At 44.6% G+C, this 26,325-nt stretch overlaps 1 protein-coding gene across 3 annotated transcripts in view; it reads left to right on the plus strand.

The window, feature by feature from the left end:
• Positions 1–26,325, plus strand: part of RAD54L2 (RAD54 like 2) — a 68,899-nt gene that overhangs the window by 18,936 nt on the left and 23,638 nt on the right. For 2 of the 3 annotated variants that reach the window (XM_038148847.1, XM_038148845.1), the window contains exon 2: positions 2,288–2,494. In XM_038148847.1, coding sequence (XP_038004775.1) covers positions 2,344–2,494 — 151 coding nt within the window. In that variant the 5' untranslated portion in view covers positions 2,288–2,343. Of the gene's footprint in view, positions 1–2,287; positions 2,495–15,828; positions 17,167–26,325 lie in introns of those variants that run through there. The other variant, XM_038148846.1, reaches the window with a different exon arrangement.

The raw sequence follows: 26,325 nt of genomic DNA on the forward strand, positions 1-26,325 counted from the left end.
TCCTGCATATGGCCGGGGCTGCCGAGCGGGTGTCAGGAGTTGGTTTGTACAGAACGTGTAGGTACTGCTAAACAAAAATAAAGCTTCGATTCGAGCCCTTTTGTGCTCCAGTCTGAGGGAGAGCTGCTCTCCACTGGGTTTGATTTTATCTATTAAGACACAGACACCCATATCCTTGCCTTTAAACAATTTTCAGCGAATGTTTTGTGTTTTCATTTGGGTTTTTTATCTTTTAAGGTTCTGGGGCAAATGACGGGACATGAGAGGGTGACGCACAGGAGGATGCTGATGGGAGAAACTGTATCATGTATCATTCTTTGACCTGGAGCGTTTAGTGACATTACAGCACTTCTGCTTTTGCTGTTTGTGGAGGAGAGTTCATTCCTGCCATATTAGCAGTGTTTGTGTTTCTTTGGTTGGTTGGTTCTGTGTAAAAGAAAAAATAAGCCACTCTTTTGAAATACACATAGACTTTAGCTCAACATTTGTTAGAAAGATCTTCTGATAATAGATGGCTTTGTGTATGCAGCCCTTGACTGAAGCCACCAGACACCAGAAAACAAGAGATGCTGGAGGTGACCGTGTTGCAGCAGCCTGACAGTAACTGGGCTTGTACCTGCAGACCACAGAAGCTGAATTAATATCTTTGGCTTGTGTAAACTGGCACAGTTCCACTTGAGCTAATTCAGGTTTTGGCCTTTTCTGCCATCTGCTTGACCAAGCCAACTTATTCTGTGTGACATGTGTACTAGTGGAGGGACTTCAGCTGTCTCTGCCTGGTGGTAAAGTGCTCCTGGGACTGAGTGGTGAAAGGCTTCCTGTTCCAAAGCCGATCTCTGCAGTGCCTTCTCTTCCCGTGTTTACTTTCTTTCTGACACTCTTCAGTGTTATTGAGGGGCAGAGCAGGAGCTGATGACTTCAGCTGGAATAATTCACCATACTCAACAGTTAGATGTTCAGCCCTGCTACAAGGGTCTTGTTTTTAACCTTCAGGTTTCTGAGTTAATCTGGTAACTGCTAAAACACAGCTGAAAATGAAATTTAAGTGTTAAATTAAATGAAATTTTAAGTGTTTATAGATATTTGAACTGCCTTATCTGCTTAGAAGTTTGGGGTTTAGATTTTTTCTTTTTTGTTTTTAAGTGGCTGATTAGTTCTCAAACATTTAATAGTTTACAGTGGAAATGTGGTATAAGTAGGGGGCAGTGGGAAGTGAGTGATGAGGAAATGTTTCCTTCATCTTTCTTTAAAGGTTTCTGGAGAATGTGTGGGTAGTAATTCTTCTGCAGCTTGATCTTTGAATACATCCTTTGCTTATGTTCCTTAAGATCAAGATGCCTGCTTTATTTTCCTTTCTTGGTTATGTTTCTTTTCATCCATCTTACACAGCTCCTTTAGCATCATTTTGTGTGTATGGAAGAGGAGTGCTCAGGAGTACCCATCACTGACCAGAAGTGACAGTGCATGATCTGAACAGATAAACTGGTGGCTTTGTGGTTGCCCTGGTCCTCTCTTGAAGCTTTATTTTTGTGTTCTACCACAATTTCTGCTGTAATGCGCTGGAGTGATGTAACAGAGAAGTTATGCACAGCCAGCCCCAGTTCTTGTCCTTGAGAGAAAGGAAATGCAAATTTTGTCTGATCCATTCTTTCTTTGTGTTTACTTTTCTTCCTGCCCTGTTTTACAATGGGAGCTCAACCTTTACAACTGGATCCTTGTTGTTTTCTGCCCGAACTAAGAAGGTAACAGTGTTTTTGTTGTGTGGCTGGATCAGAGACTTCAGCCAGGCTGTGATGAGGAGCTGGGTGTCCTTTGCAGTGGGTACAGCTGAGGCAGGAGGGGCTTTCTGTCTCAGCAGAGCCACATCTGCTCACTGTGATGGTGTTTGCAGGGATCAGGGTAACAGGTATCCGGAGGGGATGCTGACATCTGATCCTTTTTTGTACGCTTCCTTTTTGGATGGTAGTGTTCTGAAATCATTCACATAATTTATTCATTTTTGCTCTCTGAATAATCAGGCATTGATACATCCATACATTGATTGTGTGCATGTCAAGGCCACCAGTGAAGAGATGGAGATTCTTCAATGTTGGGCCTGGATCATTATGATCCATTTCTTATGGCATCTGTTTTCTCTGCAGGGTTTTGTGCTTTGTCTGATATCTAAGTCTGTCATTTAAAAGGCTGATTGGGTTTTTTACGTGCAGTAATGCTGCTGTGATGTTGAGCCTTGAGGCTCAAAGGCTGGGGTTTGCTGGGCTCACGTTCCTCTTTGGTGTCCTTCCAGGGCTGCCTCACGGTAGAACATGAGCAGGTAATGCACAAGGAGCACCACTGGGAATCATGTCAGACGAGTCAATCTCAGGGAGTGATCCGGACCTGGACCCGGACTTGGAGCAGGAGGATATGGAAGAGGAGGAGGAGGAAGATGAGGAGGAGGCGATGGAGGAGGACAATGATGGGGATGACGAGGAGGACTTACTTGATGAAAGTGGTGAGTGAATGGGGTTGGGAATGTACTGATGCCTTGTGAAGGCTGCCCTAGAACAGAGGCTGGGCAGAGTTAAAGAATAAAGTAGGGATTTATTAAAAGGCCTCAATGGATGCACCTTGGGCAGCACAAGAGCCCAGCCAGGGCTACACCCCAGGTGAAACAAAATGGTCACAAAATGCACGACCAGTCACAGGGTCTATCCCTTTTATAAGTTCTGCACCATTTGCATATTGGGGTTACTTGTCCAATTACAGCTTTAGGTTATGAAGTCCCATCCTTCTTGTTTTTCTCTCTTCAGTCCACATTGTTTATGCTCTTGGGCCTGAAATTTGGGTGGCTGTCCGTGGTCCCAAGCTAGGAGAGGAATTGTTTTGTCCAGCTACTCTGTGAAGAGAGCTTACCATCCCTTAATATGAAGCTCAGAAGTACACACTAAAGCAGTACAGAATGTGAAAAATATAAAAGCTAAAACCTGAGGAATCAATACATTGTTATAGAAAACTAGTTGCTACCCCTTGGGAGATTGTGTAAGGGTTAGGATTTGTCCAGCTCTTGGTAGGGAGAAGTCCTAATGTGGCTGTTTAGTTTAAATAGGTATTTAATGTATGTTAAATATGATCTTCTGGCCAAAAAATATTTCCATCAGGAAAACAAGCCACAAGTATAAATTGTAAGGAGGATAGAAGTTTTAAAATAGCTTCAAATTTTGGGAAAGCAATTATATAAAGAAGTAAATAAGTCAATTTGCAATTACTTGTATTATTTAAAGGATGTGGTGACAATAAATATTTTTATGTCATTGGCTTGTCCCATACATAAACATTTTGCTGGATGCTGTGGACTATTATTGCGCATTCATAGTAATCATCTTTAACAGCTGGAAAATGTTATTTTCTGCCAGCATACAGGTTGGGTTCTCCTTTGTTTGTTTTACGAGATGAAAGATGGAAGTGCTAAGGAAGTTGTCACCTTCTATCCTCACCTAGTTCCACTTGCCCTACTCTCTTCTGCAGGAGAGGAGCAGTTCAGCTCAGGGCTATACAGGTGTTTGTGGGCCTGTGCTGTGCAGGCTGCATTTGAGTGTTACTGGATAACTGTTCTGGGTCACGGCATGATCCTAGAAATGTCTGTTGGTCCAGAAGGGCTGATGTTCTAGGGCACATAGACAGGAATGCAGAGCTCAGGTGGGAATTCCCTGTGCTGAATTTGCTGTCAAACTCTTTGTATCACAACACTGTAGCCAGAGCCTAAGGGGATGCTCTATTTGCTTCCTTTAAAATTGCCATTTTTAATAACTTCAAAGGGTATGCAGGTATTTGAATATACCTACCTGAACCAACTGAGAGTAGTCTTCCTTTTCTTAGCATAGAATGTGTTAAAAACAGATGCTTCTCTCTTCTTCTAGTTACTAAAGAATTTTTGGTTTCAAAATAAATTGTTGTCCTCAAGTGTTGTTTGTTTTGTTGTTATATTCTTTCAACCATGTGCTATTTGAAGATGCTGTTTTGATTTTAAATGCTTTTATAAAAATGTTTACACAAAACCGAATGCATTCCTCTTTTTTTTTTATTCACATGATGGCATTTTCTAATGAGAAGGTAGCAGAAATGGAAGTGTTAGGTCAGGTAGGAAACAAGGGAATTCCCAATATCAACACAGAGAAGAGTTACAGGTCACAGATTACTCTGTCTCAGACTGGTGATGATGATGATGATGATGTCACTTTGTTCACAGGACCCTGCAGCCAGTGGAGCAGGAGGAAGTGTGATGTGGTTCCCAAACTTCTGTTAACAGAAGGGAGTGTCTGTATGTCACATCCAAGTGGGTCATTCCCACTATTCCACTAGTCTGTTATCATAGAACGTGCTTTATCATGAACATCTAGATTATTGTGAGTGGATACTCACAGTTGTTTGTCAGGATTATTCTTTCCAAAGCAAACGAGATCAATGTAGGTATACAGAACATTGTGAACTGCTAATGACAGCTATTTATTTTCGTGTTAAAACACTGGAAACACGTTTATGTTTTATATTTTTGTAGTGACTAATTAAAAATATATTTTAAAAAATGTAGACAATAATGAGGAACAGTAAGAAGAATTTACATGAAACTGACATAAAGTATTTTTATGTTTATTCATTAGGTACAAGGGAAAACTCCCTTCCATGAGCTGAGCAAAGCTAGATTGCCTCTGAGGTTTCAGATTGTTCAGCTTTAATTCTGTCTGCCGCAATATCAGAGTGCTTTCTGGGTGCTTAGATGTGTAATTATTATCTTGTGTGGAGGTGTCCAGACTGCTTTTCCTGATATCTCCTTACAGCTACACATTGCCTCCAAAATGTCATTTGGCATCTGTATCACCTTAGATCTAATATAAACAGGTCTCCTGCTCTGTAGCCATGAAATATAACCAACTTCAGAATTAAGAGGTTCATTTTATTGTGCCCATCTGATGTTTGTAGTCCCATGGCTTTGTAGACTAACCTCATTCATAAATATCATATTTGGAACAGACAGTTTTATTCATAAGAAGGGATGCTGTGCTCTAATGTTTACATTATGAAGCTTTTAAAGAGCTTAATTTTTAATAATTTCTGTTAAAACTTTGTTCTCCCTATTCCCAGCTGTGCTGTTCTCCTCCCCTCCTGGTATTGTGGTTGTTCTGATCCCACTGGGGATCCTGGGGGGAATCTTTCCCTTGAGGATGGGCTCATGCATATTTCTAGCACAACAAGCTTTAGATGACTATTAATCTTTCAAAGCTATTTCCTTGGAAGGCTGACAGGCTGCATAAACATTTTCTCCAAATGGAAACTGATTACTTGTTTTAAATAATAGTGATTATATCAATTACAAAAATAACATTTTTACTGCTTGCTTGCAAACTGGTGGCTTTGTTTAGGATTTCCATGTATTGATGGTGGCTCAAATAACTTAAGAACTTGCCAGTGTTAATATAATGTTATCCACACTTGGTGGTGGTCGATCATATCATCTCAGACTTAGCAGTGACTTGTGTTTTGCATGTTTAACCCGTTTTTTGTCTTTCTGATACATGTTGTATGTGGAGTTAATCCTTGTGTGTAGTTTCAGTTTCATAGTCTTCTAGGAGTTCTTTTTACATTCTGGTACTTTAGTGCTATCTTCAATTTTGGCACATTTTTCTCATTTCTGCTCAGTTTCATTTGCATTTACTATAGGTTGTCCTATAGCTGGTCTAGAGTTAGTTTGTACTTGTAGGTTTTAGGTGTTGAAGAACACAGCTCTTTAACCTTTGCCCCTGCCCTCAAGGAATCAAAAGAGCCTGAAAAGCTGGTTTTCTGAATATTTCTGAGTAAGTGAAAGCTAATAACCACATGGCTTACATCCTCTATCCATTTCTGCAGTGGTGGCCAGCTAATGAACCTGGGCATCATGTGTAGGAACTCTTCCAGCTTTAGTCTTTTATTTTTGCTAGAATTCTCCTTCCAGAACATTTCTATTCTGACACTTACAGCCCTTTTCCTGGCTGCCAGACTGCACACCCATCCCAGCAGCACGCCTCAATCCTAGCCAGAGGCTGCCACTGCTTTTCCAGCCTTGTCATCCCTGCCCACTTCATCTGTTTTCTCATCACTTGTGGGTTGCAGCACCTGTTTTACCATGTTTGATTTTGTGATAGCAATGCGTGACTGGTAGAAACTTTTTTTGTTAACTCCCTAAATCGTTTTCACTATAAATGGGATGTACCGATGACTGTAGAGATAAAGGGCTGTTTCAAGTCCTGCACTTTTTCTCTGATCCTGGTTGTTGCTCAGGGCTGTGTAGGACTCCGTAGGAATAAAAGCTAATTTGAGCAAAGAGGAAACAAATCTCCAATATGGATTTTACAGATCATTTCAAATGCATGGACCGTTTATACCTCAGAGCTTTCCCAAGGAAAGCTGTTGAGTGTTTGAATGAATCCCACTGTACTGTTCTGTTTTTTCACTTTGGGAATGTCTCTGGATTATTCTGACTGATGTCTCTGGAATTCATTATCTCTTATTCATATGTATTGCTGTAATTCTGCTATTAATAGTGATGGCAAGTTGCTTATTTTCTTACCTCTGAGTATATGGGTTAAACACTTTCTTAAAGTGCAGTTTGGGGTAGAAGTGGTTGTTCAGTTCTCTTAAAGATGTCATAATGAGCACAAGCATTCAGACCCTGTCCCTAAAGGCTCCTAGTTGTGTTTGCATTATAGGGTGCATGGTACAGCAGACAGGGGTTGGAATCAGTGCTTTTAGGGTATACTAGTGAACAGTTTTCCACTACTACAGTAGTGCTGCAGTTCTTACTGTACCAGGCAACACCAAATAATAACATATTAGGTGATACCATTGTGATAAGAAACTCCATGGAATTGGCCTTGTCTCCTGCCCTGTGTTCTGCACTTTTTCTCCCTTCCTGTCCCCTCTTTCTTTCCCCACGTTCCAGGGCTCAAAATGTGCAAGCTCTGTGGCATCTCTGTTTGATACTGGAACTGGAGGAGCTCCCTCTTCCCAGCTCAGCCTCATACTGTTCCTCCTACTCCCTGGCTAAGTGCTGGAGCAAACCAAGACTGGTTTTGTGCTGGAGCAAACCAAGACATACAGACTCTCAAAGAGGAGTGAATGAGAAGCACAGTTTTTTGGTGGTACAGAATAGCAAGTCCAGGAGAGGAGGACACATGGGTGCAGTGATGTTTTGCACTGCAGCTCCTTGGTAGGGTGAGGGCATCAGGAAATTTCAGAACATCTGAGAGATTGGTACATGAGTTGAGTGAGGGGGAAGAGAGACTCTTTTCCTCACCCTAGCCTCTTAAAACTGCTCACCCTGCTTATGACATCTGATAGCTCAGACAGAGCCACCTTGCCTTTCTGCAGCACAATCCACAATGTATTTCAGTAGCTGCTTTCTGCTTGAACTTGAGCTGCCACTTGATACTCACAGTTTTGAACTTCTCCCCTTGATACCAAGGCAGGAGCTCTTGACTTCAGATGGCACCCACTTTTGATCCAAGCTTGAAAAGATCTCTGCTTACCTTGAGCCCTCACTAGAGGAAAGTCTTTTCATTTAAAGGGGTCCTGCTTGATCAGCTTTTCCTACGATTTTCACTTGGTTGTTGAGGGAAGAATGTTGGCATGAAATTACAACAAGTATGGATTTTGTTTAATATGATGTTCCTTTGTGGCTGTTTGTGGGTCATCATTAAGGGTGCAATTACATTGAAAGGGAAATCAATTTGTAGCTGCCTGGGCAAATTCTTTGTCTAATCTAATGGGAAAAATTAGTAGTTAACACCATATTACTAGAAAGTTCATTAGCACCTGGAGTTATTAAAGCTGAAATTATTTTGGAAATCTGTTTTTAAAATCATGTGGAAGTGTGGGTTAATCCTTCTTTGAATGATATATGAATGCATCCTTAAGGTACAGAGATCTGCTGCTCGTTTTGGAGATGGTGTTATTCATGTGCTTCCCACCCCAAAGCATTCTATCTTTTCTTCTCCCCAACAAAGAGCTGGAACAAAACAAAACTGGGGTGTGTGGGAGTCCCCAGCTGGATGTGTGTGGTTGGGAACAGAGCGACTTTTTGTCCTTACAGGGGAAGAGAGAAAAGTCTTTGGTATAAATCTGTTCATTTTGTAGGCTCCTCCTCCTCAGATATGTGAGTTTTTGCTTTTTGACTGTGGTTATTCTTATAAATTAGGTCATGTTATTACTTACCTGTATGAAACTGAGAGAGAGGCAGAGGAAGAGTATGGAGACAGTTTCCTATCTTGCTGAGTGGTATCATTTATCATTTTATATCCAGATTTAGAAAGGCACATCCTGCTGCAGATAAAAAGGAGGAGAAAAAAGAAACTACTGTTAGAAAGTAATTTCCCTGCACTTTTTACTTGAAATTAATGATCATGCTTGTGTTGGTAAATGGAGATTTGGTCCAACAACCTGAAACCTTTTGCCTTCTACTTTTGACCAGACTGCACAGCATTTTCTTTAAGGAAACACTGGTTTTAAGTTGTCCTTCCTATCTGCTAGAAAATTTAATTTATTCCTTAAGAAGAGGAGGAGCAATTAGGTAATTACTGCTTTAATCTCTGCACTCCTTTTAGAAAGCAGCCTCTCACAGCTGTGTCTCCAGGTGGCACGAAGGGCAGATGGGCATCCCAAGGTCAAGGCAGCCTCAGAGAACAGAACTGCTCTTTGAGGAACCCTGCTTCCATCTGCTGCAGTGTGTGGCACAGTGGCCTTGGTTGCTGCATGCTTCCTGCCTCAGACTGGTGATATGTGCTTTGATCTTCTGTCCTGGTTTAGCTGGAGGCAGGTGCTGGGGCTAAGGAAAGGCACAAGCCCATCAGAGTAAGCTTGGAGTGGAGAGCAGGGTCTTTTTGTTGTTTGAAAGTGGGTGAGTTGAAGCAAAAGGTATGGAAACAAACAGAAGTCAGGACTTTGCTAAGGCTAGAAAAGCACTGAAGACAATCATGAGGGAGGCTTTAACTGTAAACTCTTCTGTGTTCTATATGTACTGATGCCAGAGTGGTCAGTCCTCGTAAGTTATAATCCTGCACTTTAATCTACAAGTGGATGTTTGAAGTGCACAAGGTGAATTTCTTGGGAAAAAGGAAGAGTGGTGATTGACATCATCTCACTTTTCCTTCTTGAGGGGCTTCCCTGTATAGATTCTTTTGTTTTGGTTACTTGTGGCTGGATGCAGCTCCCTCAAGAGCCCATCAGTACTATTTCCAAGGAAGCTGGAAGGGCATATCCTGGGGGAAACAAGCCTCTGCTCCAGTCTAAGTTTGTTGCCTATGCAATAGCTCTGATCTTAGTAAAGAGCCAGATCTGAACTTTCAGGTACCACTGTGCACTTTGATGATCCTTACAAGCCAGGCAGCTTTTCATGCTTGTAGTAACTTTATGTAGACTGTCTTCCAAGCCAATAATTGCCTGCAAAGAGGATGGCTTGTGTGGTATCATAAGAGGTACAAAAGCAATCACTACCTGTAAGACAATTTACTTGTCAACTAATATCCTGCCTATTGACATGTGTTTAAACTTAAATTGTCATAGGAAACTGCATTGCATTACATTACAAAATGATCCTTATGGATCAGAGTGTTTAAATGTACTTTATTATATAGGCGCAGAGTGTGGGGCTCAGCCTCAGATGGTTGTGGGTAACTGTGTAAATGTGCATTCAATTGCAGATAATGGATGCATTTCTCAGGTGGTGTACTAGAACTAAGAAGTTGAGGGGGCTTTGTTGTTCTCTCAGTTCCTGAAAGTGATAAGGGCTTTATGTCTGTTCAGCATACACTCTCTGTGTCCCAAACCTTATGTTCAAGACTTGTGTCGGTTTCCTAAGACCCAAAAAAATGAGGAGCTCGCTGGCTTTTATGTTTCCACAATCCAGCTGCATAAAATACAAAAATATGCAGTTAGTATCAAAGGTAGAAGGACATGGGATAGTAGCGTTCACAGTTTTAGCAGACCTGGTTACTGAGTAATACTGAAGGGTTACATTGAAATCGAGGAGGAGGTTTGCCTCTTTTAGGCAAAAGCCCTGTGGATTTCTCTGGGAATTTTGCTTCATTTCAGGAGGCTGCAGATTTTACCAATTGTTTTTATCCTGGCAGTTTCCCGGGAGCACAGTGTGTGTGTCACAGCAAAATGATGTTTGTGTGTGCAGTCGGAGGGGCTTGGCCCTGCCCAGCCAGCGAGGGTCCCTGTCCCCAGCAGTTGTGCAGACCCTGTGACACCCAGCTTCCTTGAACCGGATTTACTGGACTCGCTAAATGGTGATGTTAAAGAAAAATCCTCTCGAGTGCTTTGCTGGGAGCAGCCAGTGCTGGATGCTTTGTTGTCTCCCCCGTGCCGATTCCGAAGCTGCAGGTTGCGGGCTGGGCATTCTGCTGCGCTGGGGCAGTGCCGGTGGTGGGAGGGCGGCAGAGGTGCCTTCCCTAAGGGCTGTTTGCAGTAAATCTGGGAGCAGTGGGGAGGAGCGGTGCCTGAGGTTCCGGGGACTTTACTGGCTCGTTCCAGCATTCTAACCCCGTGAACTAGGTTATTCTCAGCAGGGTGAGGTGTGGCCTGGGGGCTGCTGTGGGAAGGAGGGATGCGATCCCGAGGAGCGCTGTCCCCCAGCCCCCTGCGCAGGGGATTACGGAGTGCCGATGCGGCGGGTCGGTCGCCGCGCCTTTCTCCGGCCGCCCGCTCTGCCCCATCGCGGGGACTCTTCCCGGTCTCTCGGCTTATCCCGAGCAGGGGGAAGCTCCGAAGGAAAGCGTCGGTGACTCCCCTGCCCGCCTCCCAGCCTCTCTGACGGCGGCTTCCTTTTTGAGAGGGTGGCACAAAGTCTGGCATAGTCTGAGTGTTATATAACCTGGAGTAATGACTAGCTTTACTTCTTTAAAAGGAGCTGATGACGCCAGAGCTCTGCTTCCTTCAGGGCCGCCAATTGGGCGCAGGGACTGGCAGATCTCGTGAAATGATGTGCTGTTATAACCAGCTACGCTTTCCCCCCTCTTTTCTCCCTCCTTCCCTTTGATCTATTGCGTATGATGGAATACAAAATAGGAATCTTTTTAATGCAGTTCAGGAGCAGCCCACGTCCATGGCTCTGCATTTTCTATGTTTATGTATATGGAGTTTCTCAAATTTTTTTACCTCTATTTTATCTCTTCTCTTAAAGCTGTCACAAATGTGAGATCAGCATGAAGGTGTGGGGAGCAGGGTCAGCAGTTATTAACTGGACAAAGAATTGCCCCAAGTTGTCTTCCTTCCTTGTCTTCTTTCTGATAAGCTTTGCGGGATATAGAGGTTGTGCTTTATTGGCCAAAAATTTGCATTTTTCTTGTCATAATGCCAGAGACTCTCTAACAAAGGACAGTCTCACTTGCTCCTCTGTCCTGTTTGATGTCTTTTTCCCCCATGTACATTTCAGATAGTCAGCTTTGTACCACACCTTGCCATTGCTAATGGGTACTGTATTCTGTCAGCTGCAACTGCTGTAACGATGATGATGAAATCGTATGGAAACTAATTAGCAAATTTGTAATGTGGTATTTTCCCTCTTGAACAGGTAAGGAGTGGCAAAGTCACTTTGCCAAGTTCACCTGATGAGTGTGAAGAAGCCAAAGTGAAAATTCTCTGGTTTACATTTTAGGCAGCACCCCTTTTATGTTCAAATGTACTGGGTGAAACACTTCCTTGATTTTCATCTGAGTTTAAAACCATGCAAGGGCTCCTTAATTTAATTCCCTCCTAATTTATATGGTATTGTGCTAGTTTTAATGACTGGTTGAATAAATTGTGCACGTAGCTGTATGTTATACAAGTGTAATATTAAATAATAAACATGTGGAAGGAGATGAGGAACTGTTTTAATTAAATTAGAAGTATTCTTCAGATTTTAAAACACAATATCACATCACAGTTATTACCTTGGTCTTTTTAATTTCTTGCTTAGGCTTTAGAGAAACTGCAACATGGAACTTTGACACATGGAAATGTCTGGTTCATTGTTTGGATCAAAGTATTTTTATATTAACAGTATTTTGTACTGCAGATGTTAAAAATGTCTTGTTCACATTTTCTTCAATATGCAATTCACTGACTCAGCCTCAAAAAAATTCTAAGTAGGAGTCAGAGGACGTTATTTTCACTTGCAAATATGCAAATAGGAATGAGACAGGAGAAGGCTACAAGATAAAATCTTTTTGGGCTAGGTGAACAGAAACTTCTAGTTTAAATCTCTGTCAAAACAAATTTTGCAATTAAAACATCTGCAGATAATTGTCATCTATGTAAAATATTTAAATACTTGAACTGTTAGAAGCAGTTTAAAAGTGGTACTTTTGTGTACTCAGCTTGTGATTTATGTCAAATTTGCACATAGCTGAAAGTGAATGGAATGAAATTAAAGTTGTACCAAAAAACTCTTCTGTGGTGCACAAATATGTTGTGTCATCTACAGCAGCAGAGAAATTTAGCAAGTTACAGAAATGAGGGGATCAGTTTCTTGAATGTAACTGGGATTGTAACTGAATGGATTTAATTTTGATTAGAATGATGATAAATATCTATGGTATAAATTCTTCGACTTTAAATCATTACATCTTGTCTAGTACCAGCTTATTTTCTTTGGTACATTTAAACAACCTTTGAAAGCCTTGGAATCTCAAGCAGTGTGTTTTGCCACAGTGCCAGTGTGAAAAGCATTTGCAAGAGGCACTGCATTGTGTCACTTCCTGTATTTTGTGCAATTAGATTTTTGTTACATTATGTACAACTTCCCAACCTCCTCCCACTTATGATTTAGATCAGTTTGAGAAAGAAAATACACCAAGATTTATATGAATAAAATAAAATGAGAAGAACCAGATTTATCAAATTTTATGCCTTATGGTTCGGTCTAAAACTCACTAAAGTCAATGGAAAAACTCCTCTGCTTTTCCATGGTTGGTTTAGATCTTATCAAAAAGAATTTTTATTTGCAGTGCAGTGTTTGTTTAAAAAGCAAATGATTCTCAAAGCCCAGCAATACTCAGTTGCCAACACAGAGTGTTGTGGAGTCCAAGTGTGAGTCTATCTGAACCGTTCTGGGTGGATAAACAACACCTTATGCCTTGTCCAACTCAAACCTGGGGTTCTTGTGTGTTTTCCATGTTGCTAAAACAACATGGAAACTAGGACAGGGAGAGTGGCCTTAATGATGTGTATGTGCTACTAGCAGGTGCTAATCAAGAGTGAAATGTGGCTGTCAAGCCTAGTTCACGTTCAGTAACTTGCAGACAATGTGGGTTAGTAGGCAGCTTCCCTGCACAGTGGAAGTCAGTGGGGTGTGCAGAAGGAGCTGCTGGATGTGGGCATGGCTGGGAGAAAGCCATGGGGTGGGGAAGGGGCTGTGCAGCCAGCCTGGAGCAGTTGAGGGTGGGTGAGGAAGGTCTCTTCTGCTTTGTGGGGTGGTGATGAGGATGAAGAGCCTGGAGAGAAGAGAATCATCCCAGCTTGCAGGGACCAAGAGCAGGGTGGCACATCAGAGATCCAGTGCTTCTTCTGATAGTGTCCTTGCTGGGCTCGGATCAGGTCATGGAGCAGTCATGGAGGGGCTCAGCCTCTGGAGCAGGGGTTGAGAGGTTCAAGGTGGACAGCAGGCATGGGGCTGGGGAAGGAGCTACTCCACCTTGAAGGGAATGCATGTTTTGGGACATTTTGCTGAAATTTATTTAGTTTAACTGACTTCAGTCATTTGCTATACAGAGGTTTTAATGTCCTGAAACACTTTATGGTCAAGTTTCTTGTCTGTATAGACAGGTTTAAGCATGAATTTTAATGCTTGTGAATTTGCAGTGCTCAGGGATGCTGACATTGCTGCTGGAAACACTTGTCAGCCAAATAAAAAACATCTTCTGAACGACCTTAATCTTACTATTCTATGAAAATACAAACTTCATAGTGTGTTTGGGTTTTTTAAACAGATAATCCCCTAAGTTGTTAGCAAGGGAGTCTCTCAGGTGACAAAAGTTTTTTGAGAAACCTCTTACGACATATAGCACAAGAAGTCTGTACAACTGCAAAGAGCTTGTGATTTGGGAGGAGGAAGGTGAGGTGTGACAGCTGGGTAAGATTTCAGACCCCGTAGGGGAGGGAGAATGTTGTTCCTTACTGGTAAGACTGGCCTCACAGAAAAGCTATTCAGTAAATGGACTTATCTGTAACAAGATTACCTTCCATGAGAAGATCATTTTATAAACTGACTGTTTCAGGCAGACCTAATTCTTGGTTGTGTGAATATGTATTTATCCTGGCTAACAGTGCTGGCCTCACCATCAGGCTGTTGTGAGTAGAAGAGCTAGAAAAATTGCTTCTCCATTTTGCATGCTAAGGTGAAGAAGGAAATTCCTTTTTTATTGCTGTGTTGCAGAAGGACAGGTATAGGTTTCCTGTTTCCCCCAGTGTACTGAACTTCCATTTTTCTCATGCTTGGCTGCTGTAATATGGATGTGTTGTGGGTTAACCCTAGCTGGCAGCTCAGCCCCACACAGCCACTCACTATCCCTGGTGGGATGGAGGAGAGAATTGCAAGGGTAAAAGTGACAAAGCTCATGGGCTGAGATAAAGATAGTGAGACAGCAAAGCAGAACAAGTAACAACTCCTTCCCATGGGCAGGCAAGTGTTCAGCCATCCCCAAGAAAGCAGGGCTCCATCACAGTAACAGTGACTGGGGAAGACAAACACCATCACTCTGGATATCCCCCTCTCCTCCTCCTTTCCCCAGCTCTATACGCTGAGCATGACACCATATGGTCTGGGATATCCCTGGGGCCAGCTGGGGTCAGCTGTCCCAGCTGTGTCCCCTCCTCACTCCTTGTGCACCCCAGCTTCCTCACTGGTGGGGCAGGGTCAGAAGTAGAAGGCCTTGACTCTGTGTTAGCCCTGCTCACCAACAGCAAAAACATCTCTATTATCAACGCTATTTCCAACATAAATCCAAAGCACAGCCCCATACTAGCTGCTAAGAAAAGAATTAACTCTCTCCCAGCCAAAACCAGCACTGCATGCTTTGCAAATACCCAGTTGTATTTACCCAGTACTTGTTTTTAAATCTTGCTTTCCAGATTCATAAATCTGTTAGGTCAGATGCTGAGGTCATGTTTGCTTATTTATTCCAACCTTACAAAGTCCTTATAAGGCCTGATACAAATCCTTGGCTGTGCACTTCTTTAATATATTTGTCCCTCTTTTCCCCCTTGATAAATGTTGTGTGCCAGCCAGGCTGTTTGAATCTGTGACATAGGTGAAAGGCTGTCCTGTTACTGAGGGTCTTAATTGTAATACAGTTGGTTTTTTTGGTTTTTGGGTGAAATTTATATAGTTCTAACTATGAAAAAGCATATTGGATTTGTTTCAAAGTTGTGATGTACCCTGAAGCACTGAGGGTGTTTTGATGGCAGCAAGCATTCACAGTGACCTGCTACCCTCTCAAATAAAAGGTCAAATAAAAATGGCTGGAGTCACACAAAGGGGAGCTGGGCTCTGCCCTGGCTGTGCTTGCAGACCTTTAGATCAGCTTTTGCTGTTGTGCATGCAGCTCATTGTCCTGGAGTCCTGCAGGTCTGTGCGAGGGCTGTTGGGACACAGCCTCTTTGGGTTTCTTGTGCGTGTCCTGGCTTTCCCAGAGCTCCCTCACCAGTTGTTTCAATAAGCAGCTGACTTTGTTACACAGACAAATGCTCATTACCAGAGAGCTAATTTCATTACGTGTCTCTCAGCCCAGGTTTGCTGTTTTGTTACTGGCATTAGATATGCCTGTGAAGGGAACTGGGTGTGGATAAAGTCTCTGCAATACTGAAGAAGGTTAGGCAGGATGAATAGCCTTTAAGGGTTCGACTACAGCTTTAAAGGACTTATTCTGAACTTATTTATTGTCTCTTGTGCCTGTCCTGATGCAGGTGAATGACTGGGACAAAGACCCACTTAAAGTAATCTCTCACTCCACAAATTCTGACAAGTTCTTTCCTGAAAACTGAGAAACTTGCAGTGGTCTACAAGCTGCTGGTTTAACCAAGCGACCAGGACGCTCTTTCACCTGTTAATGTGCAAACAGGTTACCAGCTCCATCAAATTGCTCAAGTTTCAGTCTCAGTTGCCCAGGTTCCTTGCAAATTAGATGGCATCATGCAAATAGCTCATAAAATCACAATTGTTTTCAAAGCCAGAAAGGCTGTACTCCTTTTTGCATCTCCTTCCCACCCACCACTGAAGCTCAGAGGCCGAGTTACGGTCCTGCATGTCCCCTGCCCTGAATGTCCTGTTGTCTGTTGGGATTCCCCTTGCGCGGGGCCCCACCAGAGCCTGACGGGTTATGTAAGGATTTTTATTTTATTCTCAGTCTTGGTCTCTGCCACTAGTTGAACTGGATCACAGGCTGAGTGAATGGGATCCGATCCGTACGGCGGCGTGCAGCTCTGCTGCTCCAGAGGAGAGAGACCTCCCCTGTACACACCCACTCAGCCTCCCTGCTCCTCTTCTCTCTTCTCAAACTCTTTTCCCAGGCATAACTGAGCTCGCTTGCTCCCGCTGATCGGGAGCGCGTATGGAAGCCAAACCGTCCCGGCAGCACGGCTCCAGGCATCGGTCCCCAGTGGAGCAGCAGCTACCTCGGGCAGGGCTGTGTTGTTTGACTCTCCAAGCAGGGGAGGAGATAGTGACAATTTTTATTTAGGCTGAACACGAGGCATATTTAACTAGTTATATAACGGTGACCCTGGTCCGTCTCGGCTGGGTGCAGGGAGGATATATACGTACTGCTTCTCGTCACACCAGCTGGGTGGATTCGAGCACTAGGAGCTATTTACCAAAGTTATTTTCAGAAACTTTAAGTGCAGGTTTCCCTGCCTGTACCCTGGACTGTTTTATCAGGAGTCTTTTCCGGCCTGCGAACTGAACAGCCAGTGAGAGTGGATTTAGTGCTCGCTGGGCTGTGGGCAGAGATAAGGACTTGTCAGGAGTGACTGGAAACTTTTGTCCTGAAGACCCTGAGACAAGAATAGCAGAAGAGCTGAGAGTGTGCAGCCACGTTGAACGAGTGTGCAGGCAAGGGGCTCGCCTCGGTGCACCGAGCAGCATGCTACTCTTGGATGAGTCTCAGCAGTTTCCAGGTAGGACACAGGTGGGGGATTTTGTGGGTTGATTTTTCTTTCTTTTTCTTCCTTGTTTTCTTTTCCCTCTTGCTTTTCTGTTGCAGGCCATTCATTTTCCCACCCGTGGGCTTGAGCACCCTACTCAGTGGCTAGTAAAAGTCATCAGGAACCAAGGCTCTTCTGTAGGTCTCAGAAGAGCCTTGGTCAGGTTTTAATGTGCTCCCTACCAGGCAGGAATGGAAGAAGTTGAGATTTCAGAGCTTTGCAGTGCCTGTTGGCCTGATGGAGGGGGCATGAGAAGGAAGCTCACTCTTCCTTTGTGCCTATAATTCTGAAGTCTTCGGTGATGTGACATTCTGGGTCTGGCTGTTATTGTTTCTGCTGCTGTTGTGTTGTAATGCTGAGAAAGTTCTTTTTTCCAAGAGAGGAGGCAATTGTTAATAGCACTATCAATTTATATCCACCGTCCTCTCCCCCACCCCCTTCAACTTTGTGTGGATACTTTCTCTGCAACATCCTACTTGATAAGAGTTTGAAGAGCTTCTTTTGTCAGTGAAATATTTGGTGACTTGCTGACCGGGCAACAATCTGAGCACCAGGCAGAGCTGTTGGTGCTTGCTCCAGATCCCCTAATTAGTGCCTAAGAGACTAAAAGCTACTTGGCTGTTTTCCCCCCTATCAAATGGAAGATGCTGGTGAAATCCTAATGGGAGTTCACAGTTTGGGGATAGCTGCCACTTAATTTGCTGGTGGGAGGATGTTGTCCGTTGGAGAAAAAACTTTCTTCAGATTTGAAGAACTTTCTGAATTTGTAATTTAACTTCTTACTTTGAGGTGAGGTACTTTGTGATGCCAGGATTCTTGCACTTTGTTCATGTGGCATATACCTCCAAAGTCATGCTATGAACCCAACAGACTGATCAAAAATGGTCCCCAGGAGTTCCAGCTCTGGATTCCTGGTTTATTACAGAAGTGCAGTGTGGTTGTCATGAGGAGTTTTTATAGAAATAAGCCATGCAATATTTGTTACCCATTAGTGGGAAGGGGGGTTCTAGAAAAAAAAATAATTCCGTGTTATTTCTCTGGTTGTGGTGGCAGGACAAAGAAGCTAATTCTGGGAGAGTGTGAACTGAGAAAAAAGGAATTACAATAGAAAATGAGTTTGGATAAATGAGGAATCTGGGTGATGATACAAGTGGCTTATGTAACTTAGTCTAGATAATAGGTATAAAAAGAGAAGACAGGGAGGGAAAGATGCTTTTGGAAATGAGACTGTAGGTCATAGATGGAGAAAGAATACAAGGTTAGAGGCCTTTCTGAAATTTTGGTTGGAAAGGTATTTGTACAAAAGTAAGAGAGCAAAAGTGCAAATTAACTCCTCTTTGTACTTGCCAAGTTGTAAAGTCTGGGGCGAGGTTTGTCACAGCCTCTACCAAAGTCTCTAGCAATAGAAAATTATCTCTCTTTGAGGAAGCCTTTTTAGCTGAAATATTGAAGTTCTGTTCTGGCTGGTGGATCCGGGAGAGTCTCCATCACACTTCTGCACAACCTGCCTGTCCCAAGAGAGATGATAAACTGCACAAGGTCACTGAGTGAGTCTGTGCAGAACTTACACATCATGTTCTTCTCTGGTTTTGTGCTTCAACCACTGAGCAATGTTTCTTTTCCTCTCTGATTTATCCAGCTTTTCCTCACTCCAGGTGCCTAACATTTCTTTGGGGTCTTCAAAGTAGCAAGCACCTGTATATGTGGTGCTGTGATACTTTTTTATTTTAAAAATGTTGCTAGAAAGTTGGAGCAGATTTTAATTATTTTGTGGTAGGACCCATCAGCTAGTAAATCAAGGTTTGTTGCAGTACACTACCTATCTCCCTCTTACCCTGCAAGAAAAATGTCTTTTATGTAAAAATCTTTGTTTCCTCATGATATACACATATATTTCTTTTTTGACCATAGAAGTAATTGTCATTTTAGCAACCTTTTGAAGGAACAGGTGCCTGTTTCTTTTCCAGGCTGTAATGTGCTTAGTTTTATGGGTGTTGTATATTTTGGGTGGGGGGAGTCCTTGTGGCATTGTGACTTCAATTTGTGTGAGTCTGATTGCCACAAACAACTTTGCAGCCTTTTGCCAACCTCCTTTAGCAGCACCAATATTTTGGAAAGGAAAACTAGAAACAGATTGTTCTTTCAGCAATGGTCTTTCATCCTGGTCTTATTAACTTTCTCCAGTGCTCTCGGTCACTTTTCTGGCTGCAGTTGATGGGAGAAGTGCCAGTGGAATGCGGTAGCACACAGGCTCAAACTCAACAATTTGAATTTTTCTCCCAAGTGATGCCTCCCTCATTAAACAGAGTCCTTAAAAATTCCTCTGAAATTTTTTTGGAGACTGAGGCAGAAAAAGGGAATGTAGCTGAAGTTCTGTGCTTTGTTACAGTTCTAAAAAAATCCACAACTGTGTTTTGTTTTTTTCAAGTAGGAAATTACATTTATGGAGAAAAAAAGAGAATTGTTGGTTGGAGCATAGGACAGGAAGCCAGTAACCTGAGTTACTCAGCACTGATGCCCACCCGATTGCTTTGATTTAGTTTCTTCCTCTGCAAGATGGACAGGAGGGTGTCTCACAGGATACTGTGAGGAGCTCATCATGCCCCTGAACTCCTTTGACACTGACTAGGGTGCAAGTGACACTGTTATAATTTTGAAATCACTCCTCTCTTATACCACTGCCATCATGCACAACAGCAAAGGAGGACTCAGACGCTGGAGGATGCCTTGTGCTGGGATTATTTCCCATGCTGCTCTTTTAAATTAGGAGTGTCACCGTGTCACCTGCCTTCTCCCTGTCCTTGTTAGCAGCTTCTGAGCAAAGCTATGGTTGAGTTTGAGGCAGAGATTAAAGTTCAGCTGGTACATGTTGTTTGTTTGCCATTTTGGTGGCCTTGGAAGTGTGTGGCACAATAATCCCTTCTTTTATTATTTCTCATTGCTCTGAGGGTATGCTGGTATAAAGCTACAACTCCCAGCTACCTAGTGTAAATTAATGCTTATGTAATCATTGCATAATGCAGAATGCTTGCTCCCCTACTCGTCCTCTTTTCTTAGTCCCTGAAATTTATCCCTAGAAGAGTCATGGTAGCAGCCAGCTGGATTCACTGTGTTTGGAATGTGTCAAGCCCCCGTATGCATCTATTTTCTGAAGCTGGAAAGAGAAAATTTGTTACTTAAATCAATATTTAGCCACCTCAATAAACTAGATCATATTTCTCTTTTTTTAAAAAAGCTTTGAAGTATTGTGAAAATAAATAAGGTTAAATCCGGTTACTTGTGGTTTAGATCCCCACGGTAATTTTCGTAATCTGGCTGACAAAACTCTATTCTGGGTTACTAGTTAACTGGGATAACCAGAAAGGGGAGGTTTCAGTTCCCTCCTGCGCACAGCTTGTTGAAAACTTCCCAGCACTCAGCCTGAAACACTTCCTGACTCCAGAGCAGTAGCTTTATGTAACTCATTGCTCTCGCACACCCCTGGCTAAAGGACAAATGTGACCGATCCCTGCCTCCCTTTCTACCTCAGTGGGTGCCTTTCCTGTCTTTGTTTCCCTGCCTTTGCTAGTGCCCACAGTGTCTGTGCAAAAGAGGGGGCACGGCAGGAGGGAGCAGTTGAGGTTTGAGGACTTTCATCGGGAAAAGTAGTTTTCATTACATATCTAGAAGAGGGATGGCAGGTAGCAGCGTTCTGTATTTCTCCAGGTGTTGCCGTCTCAAAGCACCATGAAAATGTTTGATTTGAAATTCCACAACCCTCTTTTGAGCTGGAAATGGATATGGGATTGCCCAGTGCTCCAGAGGAACCATGAGCCTGTGGTGCCTGCGAAAGGGAGGATGACCTGACGGGCACCTCACCTGGGCTGCATTCAGGGGCTTGTGCAGGAATGGGAGGGAGGTGCTGGAGGGGCTGGGTGCCAGAGCAGGTACCTGCCACACTCCAGTGGCAATGGGGTGCCAGTGGCTGCGAGCCTGTGCCATACAACAGTTATATAAGTGCTCTTTGGTGTTTATGTAACCCGGGTCTCAGCGTCCGCAGCATTGAGGCCCAGCCAGAACAAGATCTCTTGGGTATTTGGGGCCTGGTTCTGCTTGCATAATCCCAGGGTTAGAAGATATATCGCCTGTCACCAAAGTTGGCTGTTTGATATTCCAGTTTGCCTCTCGGCACTTCTTGGCCACTTCCTTTCCCTTTGGTTTCTGGGTGGTATATTCCTTGTTCCTACCCTTCAATTCTGCTGCCTTTTGTTCCTGAAGGATTCCTTCAGGCCAGGAAAGGAGTTTTGTTCTGCAGCATAACCTCATCAGCAACTGATATGCTGAAAGATGTCTGAAGGAAAAAAAGAAGGGCAGTGCTGCCTTGTAATTTATCTTTCAAAGTTTTCCAATTTTTTGGGCTTACTTCTTGCCAGAGGAGACTAGAGATGGGTTTGATTTGTGCGTGCTCATGGTCTGGCTCCCTCCTCATGCTCTGGCCCAGAGAGTCAGTGCTGGTGGCTTTTCTTTAGAGCTCATCTCTTCCCTCCATCCTCTGGTCCTGCGCTGGGGACAGAGGCAGCCTTCCATCCCTCACCAGCAATCTGCAGATGTAGGTGTCTTGAACCTACAGCGAGTGATCGCTTTACTGATACTTAGAGAAATGGAAAACATGTTACTCAGACTTCAAGCAGCACTCTTTGTTATACCAACATGACAGACTCTGTGTGTGGTTACAGTGACAGGTATGAACGACAGACCTGGGGTGGTTAACTCCTAGATAAATCAACAACGGGAATGAAGATGTACGTGCTTTTTGACAGGTGAGGGGAGCTTCCCCTGGGAGCAGGCTCAGCCCGAAAGAGCCTTTGTGCCTGGCAGCACCGTGGCTGTGACTCAGCAGGACCCCAGGCACGCAGCCGGCGGCAGAGCCGGGGCGGGCGCAGTGCCGGCAGTCGGTCGCTGCTGTGGTCAGTGGGCTGCGCTCCGCTGGGGCCAGCCGGGGCTGGGGCCGCGGCTCCCGGTGGCTGCCCGCTCGGCCGGGGCGCGGTGCTTGCCTTCGGAGCTCCCGCAGCCGCGCTCCTGTGTGCGCACGGGCTGTCGCGCTGGCAGCCGGTGACCGGAGCGGGCCGGGGCCGGCCGGGCGCGGGGTCCGCCGTGCCGGGGGCAGCGCGGCCGGGCGCGGCCGGCGCGGGGGGGCAGGTGTGCCGGGTTATATAATACTTACATAATTAGGGCTTTGTTAAGCGCTGCTGGCTGGGAGGGGCGTCCTGCCGTCGAAGACTGAGCCCGATTATTTTCCGAGGAGAACAAAGTCTCGTTGCTAATTAGCTGCGCTGCCAGCGGCTGCCGCGGACAGCCCCGAGCGCTCGCAGGGGCTGCGTCCTGCTCCGTCCGGCTCCGACCCCCTCTGAGGTAGCTTCCCCAGTACTTTGGGTGGAAGCAGCCAGTTGTTAATGTCTGCCGTCTTTGTGCCTCTCCTGGGTGTTGCAACAGGTAAAGCCTGGAGGGAGTCTGAGCTTTTCCCTTACTTTCACGCTGTACTTGAGGGGTTTCACAAGGAATTTACTGCCTCCAGCCCAGCCTTGTGGTGCTCAAGTGTTTTCACACAATGCCACCTCTGTGAGAGGTGCTCTGTGCAGACACCACTTCTTCCTTCTTGCATGGCATCCACACAACAGCTGCGCCAGTTGCATACAAAGAATATTTTGAAAATATTTCATTTCTATTGCACAGCTGAGTACAGCATGAGCCAGGGGACTCTGGCTGTTGCTGTTGCCAGCCTCCGAGTTGATTGCTGTGCTGCAGTTAGAGAGCCGCTGTTCTTCGGGAGCCAGGTAGTTTCACTCTGGCATCACCTACCCACCACTCCAGCTCCCAGCACACTGGGGAAACATCACATAACCCCAGAGAGCATCTTCCAGGCTGTCAGAGCCTTTGTAGCTGGGCTAGCTCTGCGGAGTTGCTCCTCCAGCCTTTGGCACTCCAGTTGTAGTTCAGTGTGTCAGGGACTGAGTTGCAGCTGGAGCTGTGCAATTAGAGTTTCTTGTGCCATCCCTCAGTGCTCCTCCCATTCCTGCTTTGACAGCTCAGTACCGGCTGTAGTAGCACTAGCTAGTATTAGCTAGTCTCTGACAGGCTTTTGCCCACAAACTGCATAGAAGTTCCCAGAAGGCCTGCAATAATATTTAACTGCTCTTTGTTCTTTGTGCAGGACAAAAGAAAGCTCCCAAAGTAAGAATGAACTGCTCACTGCTCTGCATGCAGCTACCTTCTGTACCATGCATGCACAACCCTGTCCTTAGGGTAGGAAATAACGCTCAAAGACTCAGCAAAATTGTCCTATTTGGTATCCTGAGTTTCCATAGTGAAATGATTTTAGAAATAAACAGGTGTCTGGGTTTCAGTGCTGTGTCTTTCCTGGAGTTGCTGGAGTTACCCTGGCAATTAAACTGGTCTCCCAGGAGGAGGTGTACCATTCCTCTAGCTGACCCTGTTAGCTGGCTACTAACTGGGCAGGCAGGAAAGTCACCAACTTACACAGTAGTTTGTCCACTGAGGGGTCTCTTGGATCTTCTTAGGCAGCAACCTCAAGCAGGAGACCCTCAGATCTTCTGAACGGGAATTTCTGTACTCCTAGGAGTGCTGACTGTTGCTAGAGCCAAACTGTGGATGCACAGACACTTGGACTTACTGAGGTCTGCCTTGGAGCATGGAGATCGGCTGTAACACTTTTTCCCTTACCTTGGTGTCAAAACAGTGTTAGTTACATGAATGTCACGCCTCAAAACAACCTGCTGCATCATGACACTTTGCAGCAACCTGAGCCATTTTGCAGAGCAGGCTGTGTCAAGAGCAGTTCACTGCTGAATCGATGATCTAGAGAATATTCTCCAGGCTGAATCCTGTGCTGTTGTAACAGAAGTTTGAGAAGGTGATGAGGTGAGCTTGGCTGCAATAGGAGGTGCCTGACTGCGGAACAAATCTTTTGCTGTGTTACACATCATGAGTCACAGCTGTGTGCAGTGTTTAGGGACAGCTCTGACAGTCACAGCACATAGGGAGCATCTGAAGCAGCGTTCCACACAGCAGTCACGATTCTCTTACAGAGATTTCTAAACTGTAGCACTGTGACATGCAAGTGTTGGTCGAGAAACCAAACACCTCCCCCTATTTGTATGTACATCTGGGGGTGGTGCTCGCTGCTGCTTATTGAGCAAAGAAAACTGGCAACCTCTGGCCTGCAGCACAAACCAGAGCCATGCTGTAACCAGGTCTGTTGGGTTTTGAAAGTGCAGGCACATTTCACACCTCTAAAGTGCTTGAGAAAGGATAGTTGTGCCCCTCTTGGTATTCAGGGTACTGTGCAGGACAGAGTGCCTGGGTGTGTGCAGGTGTCCATAACCACTGGGATCTGTTTGGGGGTTTCTCAGACAGAGAGCTGTAACCCACCTGAAGGAGTAGCTGCATTGATGCTACTACCACTTCTCTTAGGAGATCCTCTTCGTAGATCTGGTCAGGACAGTGCAAAAGTGGTGTGAACTGGGTGATTCTTGATGCCCACAGTGTGTGACCATGGGATGGATGGATTTACATCCTTGCCAACAACCACACCTGGCTGTCTTCTGCTGGGCAGACTTGGGCCTGCTTTTATTGATGTGGCTCATCTTGCTGTGCTGGATTGTCACCCCCAGGCTGGTAGCAATGCTCTTCTCAAGCAGGCAATGTGAGTAGGTGCCCAGGTCTTCCTAGAGTGCACAGCAGCTCCAGCATGATCAGACAGTTGACAACATGCAAACGTGGCTGATGAATTTCTGTGTTGTGTAAAACACTACTTGTATAACCATGTCAGAGTAGCGTGTCGAGCTCCTGTTACAAAACCATAATTGCGTTTCTGTTGTCTATGTAGGTTTGGCAAAATTGGGGCAGGATTATTCCATTGATTACCTGATGGGACCTGTTCAACAAGGCTGCTCCCACACTCCCTCCAACCCAAGATCAGACCTGTTCTTATACAAAATAGGTGTTAGTGTGTGTAGTTATTGTTTCTTAATGTGTTTCTGTCCCAGTGTGGGTCCCATTTACACAGCTTGGAGCTCACCAAATTGGAGAGCAGCCACACGACTGCAGCAGGGAGCTGTGCTTTTCATCTGGGTTAGGTTTAGGCTGTGCACATAATCAGGAGTTTAATACAAAGCAGCAGCAAAACAATTCCTGCTTGTAACTGCCAGCTCATGCCACAGGTGTGGTGGGAGCTGTTGCAAGGTTAGACTTGTGATTTTATCATTGTGTTAGTTAAACTTTGTGTAAAGCTTTATTCATGGTGGTGGCAAGGATAGGAGCAGCCTTTGGGAAGCCGGCTGTCCCCTCAATCCCACTGCAGCTGAGTCAGTGAGATGTTTGGAGCTGTCACTAGCGTGGAAGAGCTCTCTTGATGCATGTGTCAGGAATGTGGGCTGAGGCACAGATTGTGTTCCTCACCTCAGAACTTGTATTGGCAGGACAAACACCAGCCTGAGCAGACGTGGCTGTGGCAGATGAGGGCTTGTACTCAGTGCGGGACCAAATTTATCATCAAATTTTGGGCTTCAGGCTCCTGGTCAGATGAGAATTATTTTGTAAAAGCACTATCTGATCCAGCTGTGTGTAGGTTTTACCAGAGCTCCTATTACATATCATGAAGAGGAAAGAAAAGGTAAAATACAGAAATGGAATGAGTCTACATAAGGATTGCAGAACGCATCTGTAAACATAGAGGAGACATAAGAATTTGGGTTCCTGAGCCTTTAGGTTTTGCTATTATCAACCTTGTCCTGAAGACACCCTTGCCTGGCACAGTGCAGGTGGCAGGTTGGCTGCTGGAGGAGGTGACGTGGGCAGTTGCTGGAGTGTGGGAAGTGCTTCCTTTCCAAACAAGCATGGCTTTGTGCTCTCTGGTGCCTTGTCAAGGTCCTCCGGGCCCAGGGTGAGATGGCAGCAGTGTAACCATGGCAGTGTTTGTCTCCGGTTTAATGACTCATCCCGGAGCATGTGATCACGTGTGCAGCCTCCCTGCTTCCCTTTGCCCTATTTCATCCAATCTTTTGATCTAGTTATATAACCAGGAGTCAAGAGGGGTGGGGGGAAGGAAACAGTGCTGAAGAATTGCAGGTAATG

The sequence above is a fragment of the Motacilla alba genome, chromosome 12 (genome assembly GCF_015832195.1).
Source record: "Motacilla alba alba isolate MOTALB_02 chromosome 12, Motacilla_alba_V1.0_pri, whole genome shotgun sequence".
In the NCBI taxonomy this organism is placed as follows: Eukaryota; Metazoa; Chordata; class Aves; order Passeriformes; family Motacillidae; genus Motacilla; species Motacilla alba.